This window comes from Eschrichtius robustus, chromosome 15 (assembly GCF_028021215.1).
Source record: "Eschrichtius robustus isolate mEscRob2 chromosome 15, mEscRob2.pri, whole genome shotgun sequence".
NCBI classification, from domain to species: domain Eukaryota; kingdom Metazoa; phylum Chordata; class Mammalia; order Artiodactyla; family Eschrichtiidae; genus Eschrichtius; species Eschrichtius robustus.
In genome coordinates, this window is record NC_090838.1 from 71,001,065 (window position 1) to 71,023,330 (window position 22,266).

The following is a 22,266-nucleotide window of genomic DNA, read 5'->3' on the forward strand; positions in this document are numbered from 1 at the left end:
TTGTTTGTGACCTAATGTGGGATCTATCCTGCAGAGTATGATCTGTGTGCTTGAAAAGAAAGTATATTCTGCTGCTGTTGGGTGGAACATTCCATATATTTGTTAGGTTCATTTAGCTTTGTTCAAGATCACTGTTTCCTTAAGATTCTCTGTTTATTTCATCAATTATTTGAAAGTGTGATATTGAGGTCTCATACTATTATAATATTGCTATTTCTCCCTTCAGCTCTGTCAATATTTGCTTTATACAGTTAGGTGCTCTACTGTTGCATACATATATATATAAATAATTGCTAGATTGTCCCAATAAATTGACCCTTTTATATTACATAATATCCTTGTCTCTTGTAGTTTTAAACTTAAAATTCTTTTCTCTAAGTAATGCCACTCCTCTCTCTTTTGTTTACTGTTTTCATGGAATATTTTTGCAATCCTATCACTTTCATCCTATATGCATCCTTAAATCTAAGTGAGCCTCTTGCAGATAGTATATAGTTGGCTCTTGCTTTTTAAAATTTTTTGGCTGTGCAGCTTGTGGGACCTTAGTTCCCTGACCAGGGATCAGACTCAGGTGCTAGGCAGTGAAAGCACAGAATCCTAACCACTGGACCACCAGAGAATTCCCGGATCTTGCTTCTTTTATTTTTCCCAACCTATTCAGCCACTATATGTCTTTTGATTATAGAATATAATCCATTTACATTTGAAGTAATTACTGATATGGAAGGACTTACGATTGTTATTTTTAAATTGTTTTTTGTCTGTCTTGTTATTTTGTCCCTCTCCCTCTCTTGCTGCCTTCTGTTTTGTTGATTTTTTTTTTGTAGTGATGTGCTCTGGATCATTTTCATTTTCCTCTGCATATCTTCTATAGGTATTTCCTTTTTGTTTACCATGGGGATTACCAAAAAACATCCTATAATTCTAATAATCTATTTTAAACTGACAACATCTTAACTTCAATCACATACAAAAACTCTACTCCTTTATATCTCCCCCTCCATATCTTGTTATTGATATCACAAATTACACTTAAAAATTTTGTATCCATTAACATGTTATAGTTATTTTTGTGCTTTTACCTTTAAAATTCTATATTAAAAGGGATTTTCACACCACTCTTACAGTATTACAGGATTCTGCATTTATGTATTTATTTACCTTTACCAGAGAACTTCGTATTTTTGTATGCTTCATGCTACTGTCTCGTGTCCTTTCATTTCAACTTGAAGGATATCTTTCAGCAATTTTTGTAAGGCAGGTCTAGTGTAATGAACTCCCTCAGCTTTGTTTACCTGAGGTCTTTATTTCTCCTTCATACATGAAGGACAGTTTTGCTGGATACAGTAATCTCTGTTGGCAGTTTCTTTCTTTCAGTGCTTTGAATATATCATCCTACTCCCTTCTGGCCCCTGTAATGCTTCTGTTGAGAAGTCTCCTGTTAATCTTACGGGGCTCTCTTGTACATGATGAGGTGCTTTTGTTTTGTGGCTTTTTAAATTCTTTCTTTGTATCTAGAAAGTTTGATTATAATTGTCTCAGTGTAAGCCTCCTTGTGTTCATCCTTGTTGGAGTCCTTTTAACTTTTTGAAGTTGAATGCCCATTTCCTTCCTCAGGCTGATAAGTCTTTGGCCATTATATCTTCAGATAAGCTCTCTGTCCCATTCTGCTACTCTTCTCCTTCTTGGATTCCCATAATGTATATGTTATTCCGCTTGATAGCATCATATAAATCCCTTAGGCTTTCTTCACTTTTCTTTATTCTTTTCTCTTTTTGTTACTCTGACTTGGTAATTTCAAATGATCACTCTTTGAGGTCTCGCTTGTTTCTTCTGCTTGATATAGTCTGCTACCTTCAGTAAATTTTTTAGTTCAGTTATTACACTTTCAGCTCTAGAACCTCTGGTTCTTTCTTAGTTTCCAACTCTGTTGGTATTCCAACCTTGTTCATGTATCATCTCCCTGATTTCTTTAGTTGTCTGTGATCTCTTATGGCACATTAATCTTCTTTAAGAAGATTATTCTGAATTCTCTGTCAGGTAATTCATAGACCTCTGTTTCTTTTAGTTCTGGAATTAATTTTGGCCCTTTGATTGGGCCATGTTTCCTTGTTTCTTCATGTATCTGGTTATCTTTCTGTTGTGTTTTGTGTATTTGAAAACGCACTTAAGGGGAGTTTCTCCCCCATATGAAGCTGTTTCCCTTAAGTGCATTTCAATCAGCCTGACTGGAGATTCCCAGTGGTGTTGTGTGGGGAAGAGTGTCTTCTCAAACCTTTCCTGGGGGATGCACCTTCTCTGGGCTTCTATATGAAATTTCCTAATTATAGAGATTTGTGGGTTTCTTTTTCAGGATTCTGTAGTCTCTTGTTCCCTCTGGTGTTTGTAGTACTGCAGACTTTCTGGCTCTGCAACAGGCTGCTTATCTCTTTCTTGTCCTCTGTAGCCCTCAGGCATCTAATGTATGATGGTTCCCCATCAGTGCTCTGAGACAGACAAGACAGAAACAAGTCCCTTGGGCAGTACCTCCAAAAGACAGTGTTCCACTCTTCTTTCTCCTTCCCAATGGAAAAGCTATGACTTGGGTTTTTTCTCTCCATCAAAAGCAGTGCTGGCTTGTGAGAGGGGCTAGATGCAGTTGGAATGAAATGGTTTTTCTTACCCATTACGATGTGGCTATTTTGGGCTTTGAGCTTGCCTGGGGTACTACAACTTCCTGATTTCTGGAGTACTCATAAAGGCTTTTTGGACAGTATGTTGTTGTTAAAGTTGGTATCTCTGTGAGGCAACGAAGTCTAGGGCTTCTTATTCTGGCATCTTGCTGCCATCACTCCCGACATATTATTTTGAAAAATTAAAGGCTATTTAACAATGCAGATAAATGCTAACAAAAATAGTAAGTGAAAAAAGCAGAACTGGATTTTATTGATTATAACTATATGATATATATTTATTATAAACACTAAAAGACATATAAAAAAGGAAATCAGTTATGTTAATGTGGTAACACAGGTGATGCTAATTTTTTCCTATAAATCTGTTTAATACTAATATTTAATAGTTAAAAAGATTATAGTGCTAATTTTTTTTACTATTAAATGTCTATGACAAATGTAAATTTTAAAATTAATATTACTTACCTAGTATTTAGTTGCTTCTTTATAATTTCTAAATTTACTGGTGGAAATGAAATGGAAGCATCGAACTTCTTCACTGTTTGAGATTCACTGCTATGAGAGAGATCTATGTCTCGTCCCTAAAAATAATATGAAAATTTATATTGTTTTCAACATTCATTAGTGTTACAAATATTAATAGCATGAAAGCAGATTGGATACACCAAGGTCTCACCAGCTCAAAATTCCATGCCTCTGACATTTTTCATGGTTGTAATAAAATGTTTTTAAAATTTGCACACAGTTTTAAAATTTAGAACTTTAAATTCACGTGCAAGAGGCAAATTACAAAATCTTATTTTTCACAAAAGCTTGGTTCTCAGTGTTTATATAGCTAGTTCTGTTTATGATCTAATATACTCTCAAAAAACCACATACTGGAGGCTCCAATCAAGGTGGCAGAATAGAAGGACATGGAGGTCACCTCCATCCACAAATACATGAAAAATACATCTCTGTGGAACAATTCTCACAGAATACCTACTGAACCTGGCAGATCTCAGAACCTAAAAGTGCAAGAAAGATCTCCATGTAATTGGGTAGGATGAAAGAAAAAAAAAAAAAAGGGAAGCGGGATGGGACCTGTGTCCCTGGGAGGGAGTCATGAAAGAGGAAAAGGTTCCCATACCTCGGAAGCCCCCTCATGTGGGACAGAAAGGGAGCTTCAGAGGCTCAGAGGAGGCAGAAGCAGCCAGTTTGCATAGAGAGACCAGAACAGATGGTCTAGGCCACTGCCCTGCACTCCCCAGCCTGAGATGCACATTGGCTGGTGCACACGGGGGCTGGGTGCTGATACTCCAGCTTTAGAGGACAGACCCAGGGGGAGGACTGGGGTTGGCTGTGTGGAGACAGCAGGAAGGGGCTGGAGTGTGGTACAGCGACAACTGGTGGGTATACATGGAAGAAGCCTGGGCCCGCCATAGAAGCGAAGTGTCATTGTTAAGGGGGTGTGAGAAGGGAGGGGCGGTGCCTGCCATTAGCACCCTCACACTTGGCATGCTCACAGAGGGAGTGGGACTGCCACTGAAACCCCACTGTTAACGTGCATGTGAGTGAAGGGAGGGGCAGGGCCGCCATAGCAGCCTCCTTCTCTGCATGCTCTCAGCTGGCTTGGCACCACCTCTACAAGCTCTGGGAGCACGCAAGTGCCAGGGGGTTGCCCACAAGTGGAGGCAGGGCTGAAATCCGAGTTGATTACCAGAGGTCACACAAATTAGGAAGCGGGGCTGAAATCTAAGCCATCTCCCCACAACTGTGTGATCTGCAGATTTATGCCACGGCCACTGGCTTTGTAAAAACTCAGCGACTGCACGACATCTGAATGGACAACGGGTGCTCCTGAAGCTCTGATGGGTCTGGCCTTAGCATCTGTGGGCTCTGTGGGTGCACGCACATGCAGGCTGGGAGAGGGTCTGCGTTGCTTCCACAGCTCCCATGGCGGGTCCAGGTGTGCAACTACTGCAGTCGTGGTACCTGACTTCAGTGGATCTGCACTGGTTGATTTGCGCTGGTGGCTTTGTAAACACAGGGCCTGAGGGACACCAGGGACTACTGCCTGCATTCCCAAAGTTGAGGTGGGGCCAAGGGCATGCCACCAACAGTATACTTTGTGAGCTTTCACAATGGGTTTCAGGTGACACCATGGCGCGCACTTCACAGTGGATAGCTCCGGTAGAGGAACACTCAGTGGCTCCTCTCTCAGTGGGAGTGCTCCAATTCCACCTATCTCACACCACACATCAGAAACAGATCTGAGGGTTTCTACTCCAACAACTAGGGGGTAGACACTGCCGCCAACAGGACTGTGACAACCACAGAGCAAAGAGGAGGCTCCGCTCAACATTCAGTTCAGGCTCGGGTCACCACAACACCAGTCACACCCCCTTTTAAGGTGATAACGGCCAGCACACACTGAGGAAAGAGGCAGCCATACTAAAAACAGCCCTCCCACCAAAAATATTAAACCTATGCAGGCTACACATGGATACTCCCACATAAAAATTGCCCTCCAAGACCACAGTAGTTAACTGTTTCTCCTAAACTCATAGAGTAAGAGAAATATAAGTAAAATGAAGAAGCAGAACAACCACTCCCAATTAAAAGATCAAGAGAATTGCCCTGAAAGAACAAACAGTGAAACAGACATCTTCATCTAATAGATACTGATTTCAAAAAGGAGATAGTGAAAATACTGAAGGAATTAAGAAAGGCTATAATTGAAATACATATTACTGTAAAAAGGAACTAGAAACTATATAGAGGAGCCAAGAAAAATTAGAAAACTCAGTTGCCCAGATGAAAGCTGAGCTAAAGGCAATAAATAGCAGACTGAATAATGCAGAACAAATGTGTTCTGAAAGACAAAATAATGTAAATCACCCAATCAGAACAGCAGACAGAAAGCCAATATAAAAGAAATGAAAAAAATGGAAGCAATATAAAAGATCTATGGGATAATATAAAGCTTGCCAGTGGTTAGAGGTCCCGCTCTGCCAACAATCAGCCTGGCAGTGGTCCTCGCTGCGGAGAGTGCAGTGAGAGGAGGATCACAGCCTTCTCCCTGGGCCCTCCAGGCCCTCTGGCCTCCGGCTGGAGGGTGAGCTGGGGGCTCAGGGACAGGCTGAGGGCTGTGTCCTGCAGAGCTCCAGAGCCCTCGCCAGGGTCACCCACTGGTGGGGCCCAGGCCTTGAAGCAGCCCTGAACCTCTCCCCCATCCCCACCTCTGGGACTTAACGGCAGCAGCAGTCTCCATGGGTCACAGTCCGTGGAGGCCCCAGCAATTGGAGTACATGGACACTGCCGTTAAGGTAGGATACTTCCGCTCTCCCTTGAAGCCGGGCACAGCCACATGCCTCCTTGCAGCTAAGGAAGTCTGAGTAGAAGTGACACGTATAGAACCCAGGCCAAAGCACTGAACTGCAGTACTTGACTCAAAGGCCTCTCTTCCCTGCTGCAAGGAGCTCGGAGGTTCTGACTCCAGTCATGCTTGTGGAAAGTTCTACGCTCTCCTTCCTGCTCCTGCTGCCTCAACAATGTTGTTTCAATTAAAATTACTGTTCCTTGAAGAGTGGGTTCTGTCTCCTCCAGGCCCACAAGGGCCAGGGCAGGATGAAGGCTCCTCCTCAGCCCACAGCCCCACCCACACTTTGGGCAAAGATGACTTGCGCTACAGTTGCTTTTATGTACCAGGAGTGGTGATTTTTAGTATGGTCTGCTGTTGTCTCAACTTTACAATTTTCAGTTAGTTCCAAGGGCTTTTTTTATCACTTCACTGGTTCCTGGACTAAAGATTTAGAAGGCAGTTTACATTTAGTCCAGACATTTATGGTCTTAGGGATAATCGACTCTATAAATTGTGGAATAAACAGCTTATGCTCATAGAACTGTACAACACAAAGAGTGAACTGTAATATAAGCTATAGACTTTGGTTAATAATAATGTCTCAGTATTGGTTCATCAATTGTAACAAATGTACCACACTAATGCAAGATGTTAATAATGGGAGAAACTGGGTGAAGAGGGAGAGGTGGGAATGCTGCATATTATCTGCTTAATTTTTTGTGAACCTAAAACTTCTCTAAAAAAAAAAAAGTCTATTAACTAAAACGTAATAATATGGGCAGGGTGAGTACATGAGGGCATCGATGAAACAAAGTTAGCCAATAGTTGGCAATTTTTGAAGCTGAATGATGGTCCACAGAGGGGGATTCATTATATTATTATATGTCCACAATAAAAGTTTTTAAAATCTTAAATATAAAGTGTGCCAATCTAGGCATAATAGGAATTTCAGAAGGGGAAGAAAGAGACAAGGGGATCGAAAATGTATTTGACGAAATTATGGCTGAAAACTTCCCAAACCTAAAGAAGGAAACAGATATCTAGGCACAGGAAGCACAGAGGGTCCCAAACAAGATGAACCCAAGCAGACCTACACCAAGACATATTATGATTAAAGTGGCAAAAGTTAAAGATAAAGAGAGGATTCTAAAGGCACCAAGAGAAAAAGGGTTAATTACAAGGGAACCCGCATAAGGCTATTACCTGATTTCCCTATAGAAAACACTGCAGGCCAGAAGGGAGTAAAAAGAGTTAATTGCAAAGGAACCACCATAAGGCTATTACCTGATTTTCCTATAGAAAACATTGCAGGACAGAAAGGAGTGGCAAGATATAGTCAAAGTCCTGAAAGGAAAAAATCTGCAATCTAGGATACTCTACTCAGCAAGATTATCATTTGGAATAGAAGGAGAGAGACAGAATTTCTCAGAAGAGCAAAAACTAAAAGAATAACAGCAATACTAAACCTATACTAAAAGAAATAATTAAAGGCCTTCTCTAAATAGAAAAGAAGCAATAATCTATATAAAAGAGAAAATCAAAAATGGAAAGTAAATCACTTAAGCCAGGATACAGATTAAAGTAAAAAACAAAAACATTTTTGTGAAAGGGATGATAAGCAAAATGAACAGAAAAAGGATAAACATGAAGATGTAAAAGAGGGTATCAAAATCATAAAATGCCGGGTAGGAGAGTAAAAAAATGTAGATTTTTAAATTTTAGAATGTGTTTGAGCCTATGTGATTATCAGTCTAAAGCAAGTAGATATAGTAATGGGTTAACATACTTGAAAACCATATGGGTTACCACAAATCAAAAAACATACAACAGATTCACAAAAACCAAAAAGAAGAGAACAAGTACAATACAAAAGAAAATTATCAAACCACAAAAGGAAAAACAAAAAGAAAGGAACAAAGAAAAAATACAAAATCAACTGGAAAACAAGGTTAAAAATGGCAATAAATACATACCTATCAATAATTACCTTAAATGTCAATGGACTAAATGCTGCAATCAAAAAATACAGAGTGGCAGATTGGATTAAAAAACAAGAGCCTACCATATGCTGTCTACAAGAGACCCACTTCAGAGTGAAGGACACAGACTAAAAGTGAGGGGATGCAAAAAGATATCTCATGCAAACAGAAATGACAAGAAAGCAGGGGTAGCACTACTCATATCAGGCAAAATGAACTTTAAAACAAAGGTCATAAAGAAAGATAAAGAAGAACACTATATAATAATGAAAGGATCAATACAAGAGGAGGATATTACATTCGTCAACATATATGCACCCAATATAGGAGCACCCAAATACATAAAACAAATACTAACAGACATAAAGGGGAAAAGGGATGGGAGTACAATAATAGTAGGAGACTTAAACACCCTACTCAAATCAATGCACAGATCTTCTAGACAGAAAATCAATAACACAGCAGAGATCCTAAATGATACACTAGAGCATTTAGACTTAATTGATATTTTTAGGACATTATATCCAAAAAACCCAATACACAGTCTTTTCAAGTGCACATGGAACATTCTCTAGGGTTGACCACATACTGAGGCACAAAACAAGCCTCAACAAATTTAAGAGTATAGAAATTTTTTCAAGCAGGTTTTCTAACCACAACAGCATGAAACTGAAATCAACCACAGAAAAAGAAATGAGAAAAAAAAAAAAAAGATTACATGGAGACTAAACAACATGCTACCAAAAAAACCAATGGGTCAATGATGAAATCAAAGAGGAAATTAAAAAATACCTTGAGACAAATGACAATGAAAATACAATCATACAAAAATCCATGGGCTACAGCAGAGCAGTTCTTAGAGGGCAGTTCATTGTGATACAGGCCTCCCTCAAAGAACAAGAAAAATCCCAAATAAAAACCTACCCTAACACCTAAAAGAATTAGAAAAAGAAGAACAAACAAAACCCAAAGTAAGCAGAAGGAAGGAAATAATAAGGACCAGAGAGGAAATAAATGAAATAGGGGTTAAAAAAACAATAGAAAGAAATCAATAAAACCAAGAGCTGGTTCTTTGAAAGGATAAACAAGATTGACAAACCTCTAGATAGGCTCACCAAGAAGAAAAGAGAGGGGATTCAAATAAACAAAATGAGAAGTGAAAGAGGAGAAATCAAAACTGATACTGCAGAAATACAAAAAACCATAAGTGAATACTATGAACAAATTATATGCCAACAAATTGAACAACCTAGAAGAAATGGACAAGTTTCTAGAAACATCCCACCAAAATTGAATCAAGAAGAAATAGATACTTCGGACAGACCAATCACTAGAAGTGAAATAGAATCTGTAATAAAAAAACTCCCTACAAACAAAAGTCCAGGGCCTGACGGCTTCACAGGCGAATCCTACCAAGCACACAAAAAAGGACTCATACTGATCCTTCTCAAACTCTTCCAAAAGCGTGAAGAGGAGGGAAAACTCCCAAAGACATTCTATGAAGCCATCATCACCCTGATACCAAAACCAAACAAAGACACTACAAAAGAAGAAAATTACTGGCCAATATCTTTGATGATTATAGATGCAAAAATTCTCAGTAAAATACTAGCAGACTGAATCCAACAACACATAAGAAAGATCATACACTATGACCAAGTTGGATTCATCCCAGGGTCACAAGGATGGTTCAAAATATGCAAATCAATCAATGTGATACACCACACTGACACAGAAAAGACAAAAACTACATGATCATCTCAACAGATGCAGAAAAAGCATTTGACAAAATTCAACATTCATTCATGATAAAAACTCATACCAAACTGGGTATAGAGAGAACATATTTCAATATAATAAAAACTATGACAAACCTACAGCCAATATAATACTCAATGGTGAAAAACTGAAAGCCTTCACGCTAAAATCTAGATCAACACAAGGATGCTCACTCTCACCTCTTCTATTCAACATAGTACTGGAAGTCCTAGCCACAGCAATCAGACAAGAAAAAGAAATAAGAGGGATCCAAATTGGAAGGGAAGAGGTAAAACTGTCATTATATGACATGATATGTAGAAAACCCTAATGACCACAGAAAAACTATCAGAACTGATAAACGAATTCACAAGGTAGCCAGGATACAAGATTAACACACAGAAATTGGTTGCATTTCTTTACACTAACAACAAAATACCAGAAAGGGAAAGAAAAAAACAATCCCTTTTAAAATCATATCAAAAAAGAAAATACTTAGGAATAAACCTCACCAAGGAGGTGAAAGACATATGCTGAGAAATATAAAACATTAATAAAGGAAATTGAAGATGATTTAAAGAAATGGGAGATATCCCATGCTCTTGGATTGGAAGAATTAATATTGTTAAAAAGGCCATGCTACCCAAAGCAATCTACAGATTTAATCTGATCCCTATCAAATTACCTATACCATTTTTCACCGAACTACAACAAATAATCCTAAAATTTATATAGAACCATAAAATACCCAGAATTGCCAAAGCAATACTGAAGAAAACGAACAAAGCTGGAGGTATAACCCTCCCAAACTTCAGACAATCCTAGAAAGCCACAGTAATAAAAACAGCATGGTACCGGCACAAAAACAGACATATGGATCAATGGAAAAGAGAGAGACCAGAAATAAACCCACACATATACAATGGAGAAAAGACAGTCTCTTCAGGAAGTTGTGTTGGGAAAGTTGGACAGCCACATGTAAATCAATGAAGTTAGAACATACCCTTACTCCATACACAAAAAATAAACTCAAAATGGCTTACAGACTTAAATATAAGACATGACACCATAAAACTCTTAGAAGAGAACATAGGCAAAACATTCTCTGAAATAAATCCTACCAATGTTTTCTTAGGTCAGTCTCCCAAGGCAACAGAAATAGAAGCACAAATAAACAAGTTGGACCTAATCAAACTTATAAGCTTTTGCGCAGCAAAGGAAACCATAAACAAAATGGAAAGACAACCTACAGACTGGAAGAAAATATTTGCAAATGATGTAACTGACAGGGGCTTAATTTCCAAAATCTACAAACAGCTCATACAACTCAGTAACAAAAAAAACCAACCCAATAGAAAAATGGGCAGAAGACCTAAATAGAAATTTATCTAAAAAGATATACAGATGTCCAACAGGCACATGAAAAGATGCTGAATACTGATAATTATTAGAAAAATGCAAAACAAAATTACAACGAGGTATCACCTCACACCAGTCAGAATGGCCATCATTAAAAAGTATACAAATAACAAATGCTGGAGAGGGTATGGAGAAAAGGGAACCCTCCTACACTGTTGTTGGGAATGCTAATTGGTGCAGCCACTGTGGAAAACAGTATGGACGTTCCTCAAAAAACTAAAAATAGAGTTGCCATATGATCTTGCAATCCCACTCCTGGGCATACATCCAGAGAAAACTATAATTCAAAAAGATACATGCACCCCAATGTTCATTGCAACACTATTTACAATAGCCAAGACATGGAAACAACCTAAATGCCCATTGAAGATGAATGGATAAAGATGATGTGGTACATATATACAATGGAATACTACTCAGCCATAAAAAGGAATGAAATAATGCCATTTGCAGCAACATGGATGGCCCTAGATATTATCATACTAAGTGAAGTAAGTCAGAAAGAGAAAGACAAATACCATATGATATCACTTATATGTGGAGTCTAAAATATGACAGAAATGAACTTATCTACAAAACAGAAACATACTCACAGACATAGAGAACAGACTTGTGGTTGACAAGGGGGAGTGGGGGAGGGATAGATTGGGAGTTTGGGATTAGCAGATGGAAACTATTATATACAGAATGATAATCAACAAGGTCCTACTCTATAGCCCAGGGAACTCTATTCAATATCCTGTGATAAATCATAATGGAAAAGAATATGAAAAAGAATGTATATATATGTATAACTGAATCACTTTCCTGTACAGTAGAAATTAACACAATATTATAAATAAACTATACTTCAGTAAAATAAATTAAAACAACAACAAACCAAACACCTGTTTTTCATGATAGATGTTGCCACCTAACTCCAGTCTAATGAAAGGAAAGCAAATGGAAGTCTGCTGGTGGGTTTCTAGGTAAAGCTTTTAATTTTCTTTAAGCCACCATTATTTGGGTTTTCTGTTACTTGCAGAGGAATGCATTCCTAGCTCATATATGTTGTAACTCAGTACATTTCATATTACTGTCCTCTGGCTCATCATAACTCACTCATCACCATCATGCTTAGAATGTTGAAAAGGTTCTGAAGAACCTGTTTTAGAAAAGGATATGTGAAGAAGTGGACCAGATAATTAGTCAACTCAATGGCTTAACTATACTTTTTATATTTTCCATGAGACTCCATCATTTCTCATATAAATTCTTAGCAAGTCTCCTATCCAGTTCGAATCATACCTACAAATTCCCAAATTAACCAGACCTTTTCAAACTTCATGTCTTCACCTCTGATATCCTCTTCTGCTTCAAATCCCTTACATCATAAACATCTTTCAAAGACTCATTCAAATTTGACCATTTTCTTACAGGCTTTTCCAAACCTTCCCATCCACCCTCTCGCCTATAAAACTGACCACTCACTTGTTCCTTTGTGCTATTTCAGAACCCTGTACAGAATTCTGCCACAGAACCTTGTAAGATTTTACTACAATTATTTGGTTTAGCTGTCTCTCCCCTGCAAAGATTGTACATTCTTTTGTCTACCACTGTTAAGTAGTTACAGAGGCTACACGGTGATCCCCAAAAGATATGCCCAGGTTCTAAAATCCCAAACCTGTGAATTAATATTACCTTATATGGCAAAAGATGTGATTAAGTTCAGGTTCTGGAGAATAGGAGCTTATCCTGGATTAACTAAATGAGTCCTAACTGTAATTACATGTAGCCTCATAGAAGAGAAGGAGAGACAGTTTGGGATGCAAAAAGAGGAGGTGATGTGAAGATGGAGTAGAGAGATACAGCTATACGCCAAGGAATGCCAACAGCCACCAGAAGCTAAAATAGTCAAGGAATAGATTATCCTCTAGAGCTTTTTGGAAGGAGTGTAGCTATATCAACACCTTGATTTTGGACTTCTGGCCTCCAAAAGTGTGAGAAAATAGAATTTGGTGCTTTCAAGTCATTCAGTTTGCAGTAATTTGCTAGAGCAGTCACAGGAAATGAATACAGTGGTATGCAGTAAATCTTTAATAAAGAAATCAGTAAATGTACCCACATCAGTAATAAAAATGCAAATCAAATAAACTTGAGATTCCATTTTCACCAAGTGAACTTATACCTAAAGCTGGCAAGATTATAGTAAAACATTCCCATAATAACAGTGGCATTACGGAGTGATCTAAATTTTCTCTAGAAGACAACAGAGAAAAATGTAGTAAGTGCCATAAAAATGTTCATCTTCTTTATTAGTAATACCACTCTTGGCCATTACCTTAAGAGAAAAGTTCAAAAAACACACATCTGAACAAAAGAAAGAAAAAAAAAAGGAAGGAAAAAAACCAAGCAAATATTTACCAGTTCTTACTAATAGCAAAAAAATTCAGATTGCAAATAACTAAAAAAAAAAAAAAAATGGCTCAGAGACTTCTAAATTGCAACTGAAGGCTTACTTTTACTTAGCTTTTTAGTTTTAATAACGTGAAGATCGTACAATACTTTCTTGCTTAAAAGAGCAAAAAATCTTTCAAAGCACTCCTATTAAAAAGATTAAAAATAAAACTTGCATTTGTTACAAAATTTATAAGCACTTTGACTTAGATTAGATCATTATAACTTTGAGCCTTACAGCCACCTACTCAGGTAGGTAACATTATCATTCCCACTTTATTATTCCCACTTTATTGATGAGAAAACTGAGATTTAGAAACATGAAATTATTTTCTCAAAGTCACACAAATAATTATTGAGCTCTCACAATATTAGGCACTATGGGATATAAAACTGAAAAAAGTAGTTAATAATTCTTGACTTCAGAGAGAGTATTTTTTAGTGGTAGAGCTACAACCCAAATCTAGGACTTTCCACCCCAAGTATAATACTTTTTTTTGTTTGTTAGTTTTGTTTTAACCCTCACTATTTATTTGTTTGAACTTCACATTTAGGCATCTACCATATAACTGTAAAATTAAAAGTAAAAAAGATGGTTCCCTCAAGGGACTTACAATATGTAGAAAGTATTTATAATCTAGTGGGAAAAGAACATAATGCACATGGTATAGTGGGTTGAATGATGACCTCCCAAAGATAGGTCTATATCCTAACTAACCCCTGGAACCTCTGAATATGACCTTATTTGGAAAAAGGGTCTTTGTGGTTATAATTAAGTGAAGAATCTCAAGATGAGATCATTCTGGATTATCCAAGTAGGCCCTAAATCCAATGACAAGTATCCTTATAAGAGACACACAAAGTAGAGGCATAGAGAAGGCCATGTGAAGAAGGAGGTAGAGATAGAAGTTATGTAGTCACAAAGCAAGGAATACCTGGAGCTACCAGAACTTACAAAAAGCAAGAAAGAATTCTCTGCTGGGAGATTCAATGCAATCCCTACCAAAATACCAATGAAATATTTCATGGAACTAGAACAAATAATCTTGACATTTATATGGAACTACAAAAGACCCTGAAATAGCCAAAGCAATCTTGAGAAAGAACAAAGCTAGAGATATCAAACTCCCTGATTTCACACTATATATTTCAAACTATATTGTAATCAAAACAGTATGTTACTGTCACAAAAACAGACACATAGATCAATGGAACAGAATAGAGAGCCCAGATATAAACCCATGCTTATATGGTCAATTAATCTACAACAAAGGCGACAAGGATATACAATGGGGGAAAAGATAGTCCCTTCAATAAATGGTGCTGGGAAAACTGGACAGCTACATGCAAAAGAATGAAACTGGACCACTTTCTTATACCATATACAAAACTCATTTTTGAAACCATAAAACTAGAAGAAAACATAGGTAGTATGCTCTTTAACATGAGTCTCAGCAATATTTTTTGGATATGTCTTCTCAGGCAAGGGCAATAAAAGCAAAGATAATCAAATCAGACTACAAATTGAAAACCTTCTGCACAAGCAAAGGAAACCATCAATAAAACAAAAAGGCACTCTACTGAATGGGAGGAGGTATCTGCAAATGATATATCTGATAAATTGTTAATATTCAAATTATATAAAGAACTCATACACCTCAATATCAAAAAACCAATCTGATCAAAAAATGCACAGAGGATCTGAAAAGACGTTTCTTCAAAGAAGATTTACAAATGGACAACAGAAATATGAAAGGATGCTCAACATCACTAATCATCAGGGAAATGCAAATCAACGCCAAAATAAGATATCTCACACATATTAGAATGGTTATTATCAAAAAGACAACAAACAACAAGGGTTGGCAAGGATGTGGAGAAAAGGGAACCCTTGTGCATTGTTGGTGGGAATGTAAATTGGTGCAGCCACCACCGAAAACAGCATGGAGATTCCTCAAAATATTAAAAATAGAACTACCATATGATCCTGCAATTCCACTCTGGGTAATTACCTGAAGAAAACGAAAATGTTAATTTGAAAAGTTATATGCAACCTTATGCTCACTGCAGCATTATTCACAATTGCCAAGATATGGAAGCAACTTACGTGTCCATTGATATACAAATAGATAAAGAATATGTGGTATATATACACAATTGAATATTATTCAGCTATAAAAAAGAATGAAATCATGCCATTTGCAACAACATGGATGGACATAGAGGGTATTATGCTAAGTGTAACAAGACAGAGAAAGACAATCTCTTTGATCTCACTTATATGTGGAATCTAAAAAATGAAACAAACAAGACAGAAACAGACAATATAGACACAAAGAGCAAACTGGTGGTTGCCTGAGGGGAGGCGGATGGGGGTAGGGTGAAATAAGAGAAGGGGATTAAGAGGTACAAACTTCCAGTTATAAAATAAATAAGTCACAGGGATATGATATACAGCATAAGGAACATAGTCAATTACACTGTAATAATTTTGCATGGTGAAAGATTGTTACTAGACTTATCATGGTGATTTATTTCATAATGTATTTAAAAGTCAATCACTATCTTGTACACCTGAAACTAACATAATACTGTTATGTCAACTTTACTTCAATTAAAAAAAGAAAAACGGGGGGGGGGGAAGGAAGAAAGAAAGAATTCTTTCCTAGGGCCTTCAAAAGGAGCACAGCCCTGCCAACACCTTGAATTGAGACTTCTAGCCTCAACAACTGTGAGAGAATAAATGTCTGTTGTTTTAGCCATCAAGTTTGTGGTAATTTGTTACAGTAGCCACAGGAAACTAATACATATGGCATAAAAGATTATTACCTTTGTGATTTTAACTGCTTTTCTCATCTGCTGCTGTTCCCAAATATCTTGATATTTTTTATCTTCTTCACTATCTTCACTTGTTTCTTCATTTCTGGCTGCTTGAAAAAAAAAGTTCATGTATAAATATTCTATATTTTTCCATTCTAATAGCAGCAGCAATTAGCAATTGGGGAGCTTATAAATGGCTTAGCAGCTCTTTATATGTGTTAACCTTTTCTTCACAATTCATAATTCACTCTCTCTTTATAAACAAAGAAACTCAGATATCAGCATGTTACATAACACAGTCCTATATCTAAGGACTGTGTTGAACCTAGGACCTGAATCTAGCAATCTGACTTCAGAATCTGCATTTATCACCAAACTGTCTCACTCAAAACATCATGGTCTCACATATAAAAAAGCTTGGAAAAAATGCAACATTTGGTTTTATCAGAGATTCTCAATTCTACCTGAGAATCTAAACATGCAAAAATAATTTCTGGGTTAATAGGAACCAAGAGTCTCATTCTGAAATAGTATTATTTGAAATGACAAAAACTTGGTAAAACATTATTGTTTATAAATGAGAAATGTGAAAATAGTTCTTTGATACCTAAGGATTATTGGTTGAGGAAAACTTTTTACTAGAGCAGGGAAGATTTTAACACGACACCAAAATCCTACCGACGTTTCCATGTTAAAAAAAAATCTTATAAAGGTGACAATGAAAGTTTTCAATATCAAAAATAAACTACAAATTTTTTAACCTGCCAAGAAAGATCAAGTGGAGATCAGATAACAGTAAACATTATTATTGCACGTACCCTTTGATAACATTTTGATACAGACATGTATTTTAGAAGCCATGATGTCAGTAAGTAAATTGGTATTAAAAAAATAAATAACCTTTAGAACAGGAGACACTATATTATGTTTTTATGGATATTTTTATCATAATATTATATTCTAAGGAAAAATGCCTTAATGTTCATTTATTATAAATAAATTAAATATGTACCTGTTTCTTCAGCCATCTTTTGTCTAAGTGTTTGAAGCTTCAGGGTAAATGGTATTATATTTTCATGATCATCAGGCTCACTCTCAGGATATTCAGTGTTTTTCCTCATACCAGAGATGGTGAAGGCATGTTTTACATCCAAAGAAATATAGTCCTCTTGGGCCCTGGCCAATTCACGTTTTCGGTAGGCTGCCTGAATAAAAGCTGCATCAGGGATATTTACTGAAAGAAACAAAGAGGAGGACATTGAAAACAAAATACCAACAGAAAGAAATATTCCTCATATTTAAAGGAAAAGAACACTGTTTTTCCAATTTTTTCACTATTTTGGTATGAATAATGACTCAAAATTTGTATCAATAGAAGATAATTATTTTGATAGAGATTAAATATAAATTAAAGAAATGAAACAAATCTAGAAGTATCAGAAAATATTGAAATGACTCCAATTTATCTTTTATCTCTCTTCTTCATCAGGTGTTGTTGCTGACTTTTTGTTGAGGGCTAGCTACTTCTCATTAACAGAAGCTCTGAAATTATCAGGGTAGGGATGTGGAGAGGGCTGAGCATGGAGTTACTCTTGGAGCATGGAGGGTAGAATGATAAGTGGTAGAGCAGTCTGCCTTATAAAGTAACAGGGACATTCTACTATGACCTGCCCCTCGCCTTTGGGCATCCAGGCACATAGGGAGTGAGAAACAGACTAAAACACAGCACACATTCAAATCAGCCTCCAAGGTCCTGTGGCGATTCTCACATGAATAAACATAAGTTAAAAAGTATAAAAGAAATAATCAGGTAATTTACCAGGTTTAAAATATTTAAGGGACAACATCTTTTAATAGAGGCTTGTTTTATTTTTTCTTCATTTTATTCAGTACAAACTTCATTAATATAGACTCTTCTAACTCAAAACAAGTTTCTTCATGCATGATCTAAGCTGAAATTTATCTTTACACTCTGGAAACAAATGGTTTCTTAAGCAAAATACTAAGGTAAACAAAATAGCAAGAGAAATCATTGTTTCAAGCACTTCAAGATATTAATTAGGGATACCAAGCCACTGAGTAAAATTTTCTAACCTTTCCCACAAATTGGTCCAAATCATTTGAGAAATAAATAGAAAAGATGCCATATGCCAGAAGATACACAAATACTCTGATTTTTGAAAGAGATAGAGAGATTTCAGAAATTATAGATCAATATACTTGACACTAGAACTAAGGAAAACAAGTAGTGCTTGAATTAATTATGAAGCAGTAAGTGATGAGCCCTAGAAAGCAACATACGCTCATTAAAAACAAGGAATATCAAATAAGTGATTTATTTTTTATAGACTAGAAATTTTTGTAGAATAGTACCAGGAAAATGATGCAGGTAAGGTGTCTCTTCATCCTCCCAAAACACTCAGGATAATGCCAGCATTTCTTGACCCTGGCTATATGCATTAGAATCACCTGGGAAGGTTGATAATCTGATAACTAGGCTCCCATCCAAAACACGGGATCTAAATGCAGTTGATCTGAGGTGGAGTTGAGCAGCAGTATGTTTTTATATCCCTCTAGGGGATTTTAATGGGTCACCAGAGTTAAGATGATGCACTTAGGTTCAAATATTCAAGTGTATGAATACAGAAACAGAAATACTTGAAGCAATTCACCGGCAAGTGATTTGGTGGGGTTTAATTAATAAATCACAAGCAATGGACTCACTAGTGAAATACTAGTGTTACATAAAGCTAATCCTCTCTCAAACTACAATAAAGAAATACAAGTTCAAGGAAGAGAAGAGTATTCCATCCTGTCCTGTCTATATCTAACACCTAGCTCAAGGGTTCCCACATAGCAGATGTTGGTCAGACATGAGATGAATTAATAATACTAGCATATTGCTTTATAATAATAAAAACATCATGTTTTTGTAGATTTATAATTCATAAATAATTTTCACATACATCATCCTATCTGAAGAGTAGAGGTTACGAGGGGGATCAAGATGGCAGAGTAGGAGCTCACCTCTCCCCATGAACACATCAAAAATACATCTACATGTAGAATAATTCCCATAGAAAACCAACTGGAAACAGGCAGATCTCCCACATAACCAAAGCTGCAAGAAGGATCTCCATGTAACTGGGTAGGACAGGAAAAAAAAAAAAAAAGCGAAAGGATCTGTGCGCCTGGGAGAGATCTGTAAAGGAGAGAAGGTCCACACGGGCAGACCCTTGCCTGGGGAGCCCCCTGCCAGCTGGGAAATCTGCTGGGACAGACAGAGGGGCTGGGGAAGCCTAGACTACACTTGTGAGGAGTGCAGGCATGCTGGCTTCCTAACAATCAGGATGGAATGGGACCAGTGCTGGTGGCTGATGCCTTGCTGCACTTCCCAAGCCTCACCTCACTTCCCAATCTGAAGCATGCGCCAAGTGGGACCACAAACACGTTAAGTGCTGAATCTTGGGCAGACAGGATGTGGGAGAGGACTCCATTTACCTGCGTGGAGACAGTGGAGACAGCCCTGACGGCCTGGGGTGTGGTCCAGGCTGAACCATGGAGCCCACTGTCAATGTACACAGGGAGGGGTGGGTCCAGCTGTGGCACACTTTGTCAGTGAGCACACCAGGTGGTATCACAGAAATGCACAGTGGCTGGGCATTGAGGTTCGGTGGAAAGGTCCTGGGCAGCAGCATGCAGTGGTTCATCTGCCGGTGGGAGTGCTCCAGCCCTGCCCACTCCACACCTCAGCTTGGAGCTGGAATTGGGGTGGACAGGTCCTGGGAGAGGTGTGCCACAGAGGCAGCCCAGGCAGCAGCACAACCACCTTGATCCTGCAGCCACAGTGCCGCAGCCTCCAGCCACAGCCCACTCCACAAAAGAGCCTACCACTAGGTCTGGAATGAACACAACAGAGAAAGGGACACAACATTGCACTGAGTCTGAGAGGAACTGCAGATTCCTGCCTAGGCAGTGCATGGGTTCAGTGTGACCATACAGGCCCCACTTGCACCAACAGTCGCCTCCTTTGGGGCAGGGCACGCACTCAAGGGCAATGAAGTTTCATCAAACACAAACTTCAGGGCTTCTACTCCAACAGTTGTGGAGCAGTCCCCACCCTCAACAGAGCTGTGATAGCCTCAGATCAAAGAGGAGGTCCTGCCCACCATAGAGCCCAGGTTCTAGACGCTTCAACACCAATCACACCCCCTATCAAGGGGTTAATGGCCAGCAAATGCTAAGGAAAGAAGTGGCTGGCACCCACATCAAAACCAGCCCACACACCAAAAATATTTGACTCACACAGTCTACACAGGGATGCTCCCACATAAAAACACCCCTTCAAGACCACAGTAGATAAATGTTTCTCCTAAATTCACAGAGAGAGAAAGTTAAGTAAAATGAAAAAGCAGAGGAACTACTCTTAATTAAAAGAACAAGAGAAATCCCCTGAAAGAACAAATAATTTCTGAAACAAACCTCACCAGTCTACTAGACCTTGAGTTCAAAAAGAAGGTAATAAAAATGCTAAAGGAATTAAGAAAGGTTATCAATAGAAATGCAGAGCACTGTAACAAGGAACTAGAAACTATGAAGATGAACCAAATCAAAATTAGACAACTCAACTGCTGAGATAAAAACCAATCTAGAAGCAATGAATAGCAGACTAAATAACACAGAACATGTAAGTGATCTGGAAGACAGAATAATGGAAATCACTCAATCAGAACAACAGACAGAAAGACAAATGAACAGAATATGAAGATAACATATAAGAACTATGCAATAATATAAAGCATGCCAAACTATGCATAATAGAGGTTCCATAAGGAGAAGAGAGAGAAAAGGGGATTGAAATTATATTTGAAGAAATTATGGCTGAAAACATCCCAAACCTTGAAGAAAGAAACAGATATCCAGGCACAGGAAGCACAGAGGGTCCCAAACAAGATGAACACAAAGTGACCCACACCAAGATACATCATAATTAAAATGGCAAAAGTTAAAGAGAGGATTCTAAAGGTAGCAAGAGAAAAACAAAGAGTTAATTACAAGGGAACCACCATAAGGCTATCAATTGATTTCTCTGCAGAAACTCTGCAGGCCAGAAGGGAGTGGCATGATATATTCAAAGTCCTGAAAGGGAAAACCCTGCAACCTAGGATACTCTACCCAGCAAGATTATCATTTAGAATAGAAGGAGAGAGATAAAATTTCTCAGACAAGCAAAAACTAAAAGAATTCAGTATTACTAAACCTACCTTAGAAGAAATATTGAAAGGTCTTCTCTAAATAAAAGAGAAACAAGAATCTATAGGTAAGGGAAAATCACAATGGGAAAGCCAATATATAAAAGGACTGAAGACCACTTAAGCTGGTACATAGATTTAAAAACAATAATTAAAAATATTTTTGTAAAAGCAATTATAACTACAATGAACAGCAAAAGAATAAGCATGAAGATGTAAAATATGACATCAAAATAAAAAAATGTGAGGGAGGGGGACTCTAAAGATGTAGATTTTTTTTTACAATGTGTTTGAACTTGTATGACTATCACTTTAAAGCAAGTATAGTTATGGGTCAACATACTTGAACCCCATGGTAACCACGAATTTAAAACATACAATCGATTTACAAAAACCAAAAAGAAAGGAACTCAAGCATAATATAAAAGAAAACCATCAAACTACAAAAGGAAAAACAAAAAGAAGAAACAGAAAAGAACTACAAAAATAACTGGAAAACAAGGTTTAAGATGGCAACAAATACATACCTATCAATAATTACTTTCAATGTCAATGGACAAAATGCTCTGATTAAAAGACACAGA

At 37.5% G+C, this 22,266-nt stretch overlaps 1 protein-coding gene across 4 annotated transcripts in view; it reads right to left on the reverse strand.

Moving 5' to 3' along the window:
- Nucleotides 1–22,266, reverse strand: part of GCFC2 (GC-rich sequence DNA-binding factor 2) — a 93,348-nt gene that overhangs the window by 33,654 nt on the left and 37,428 nt on the right. For 3 of the 4 annotated variants that reach the window (XR_011076682.1, XM_068564928.1, XM_068564930.1), the window contains exons 3-5: nt 17,443–17,664; nt 16,440–16,540; nt 3,141–3,256 (exon numbers count right to left, since the gene is read on the reverse strand). Coding sequence is in view for 3 of the 4 variants with exons in the window: in XM_068564928.1 (XP_068421029.1) it covers nt 3,141–3,256; nt 16,440–16,540; nt 17,443–17,664 (439 nt within the window). In the remaining variant the exon portion in view is untranslated. The remainder of the gene's footprint in view (nt 1–3,140; nt 3,257–16,439; nt 16,541–17,442; nt 17,665–22,266) is intronic. The other variant, XM_068564929.1, reaches the window with a different exon arrangement.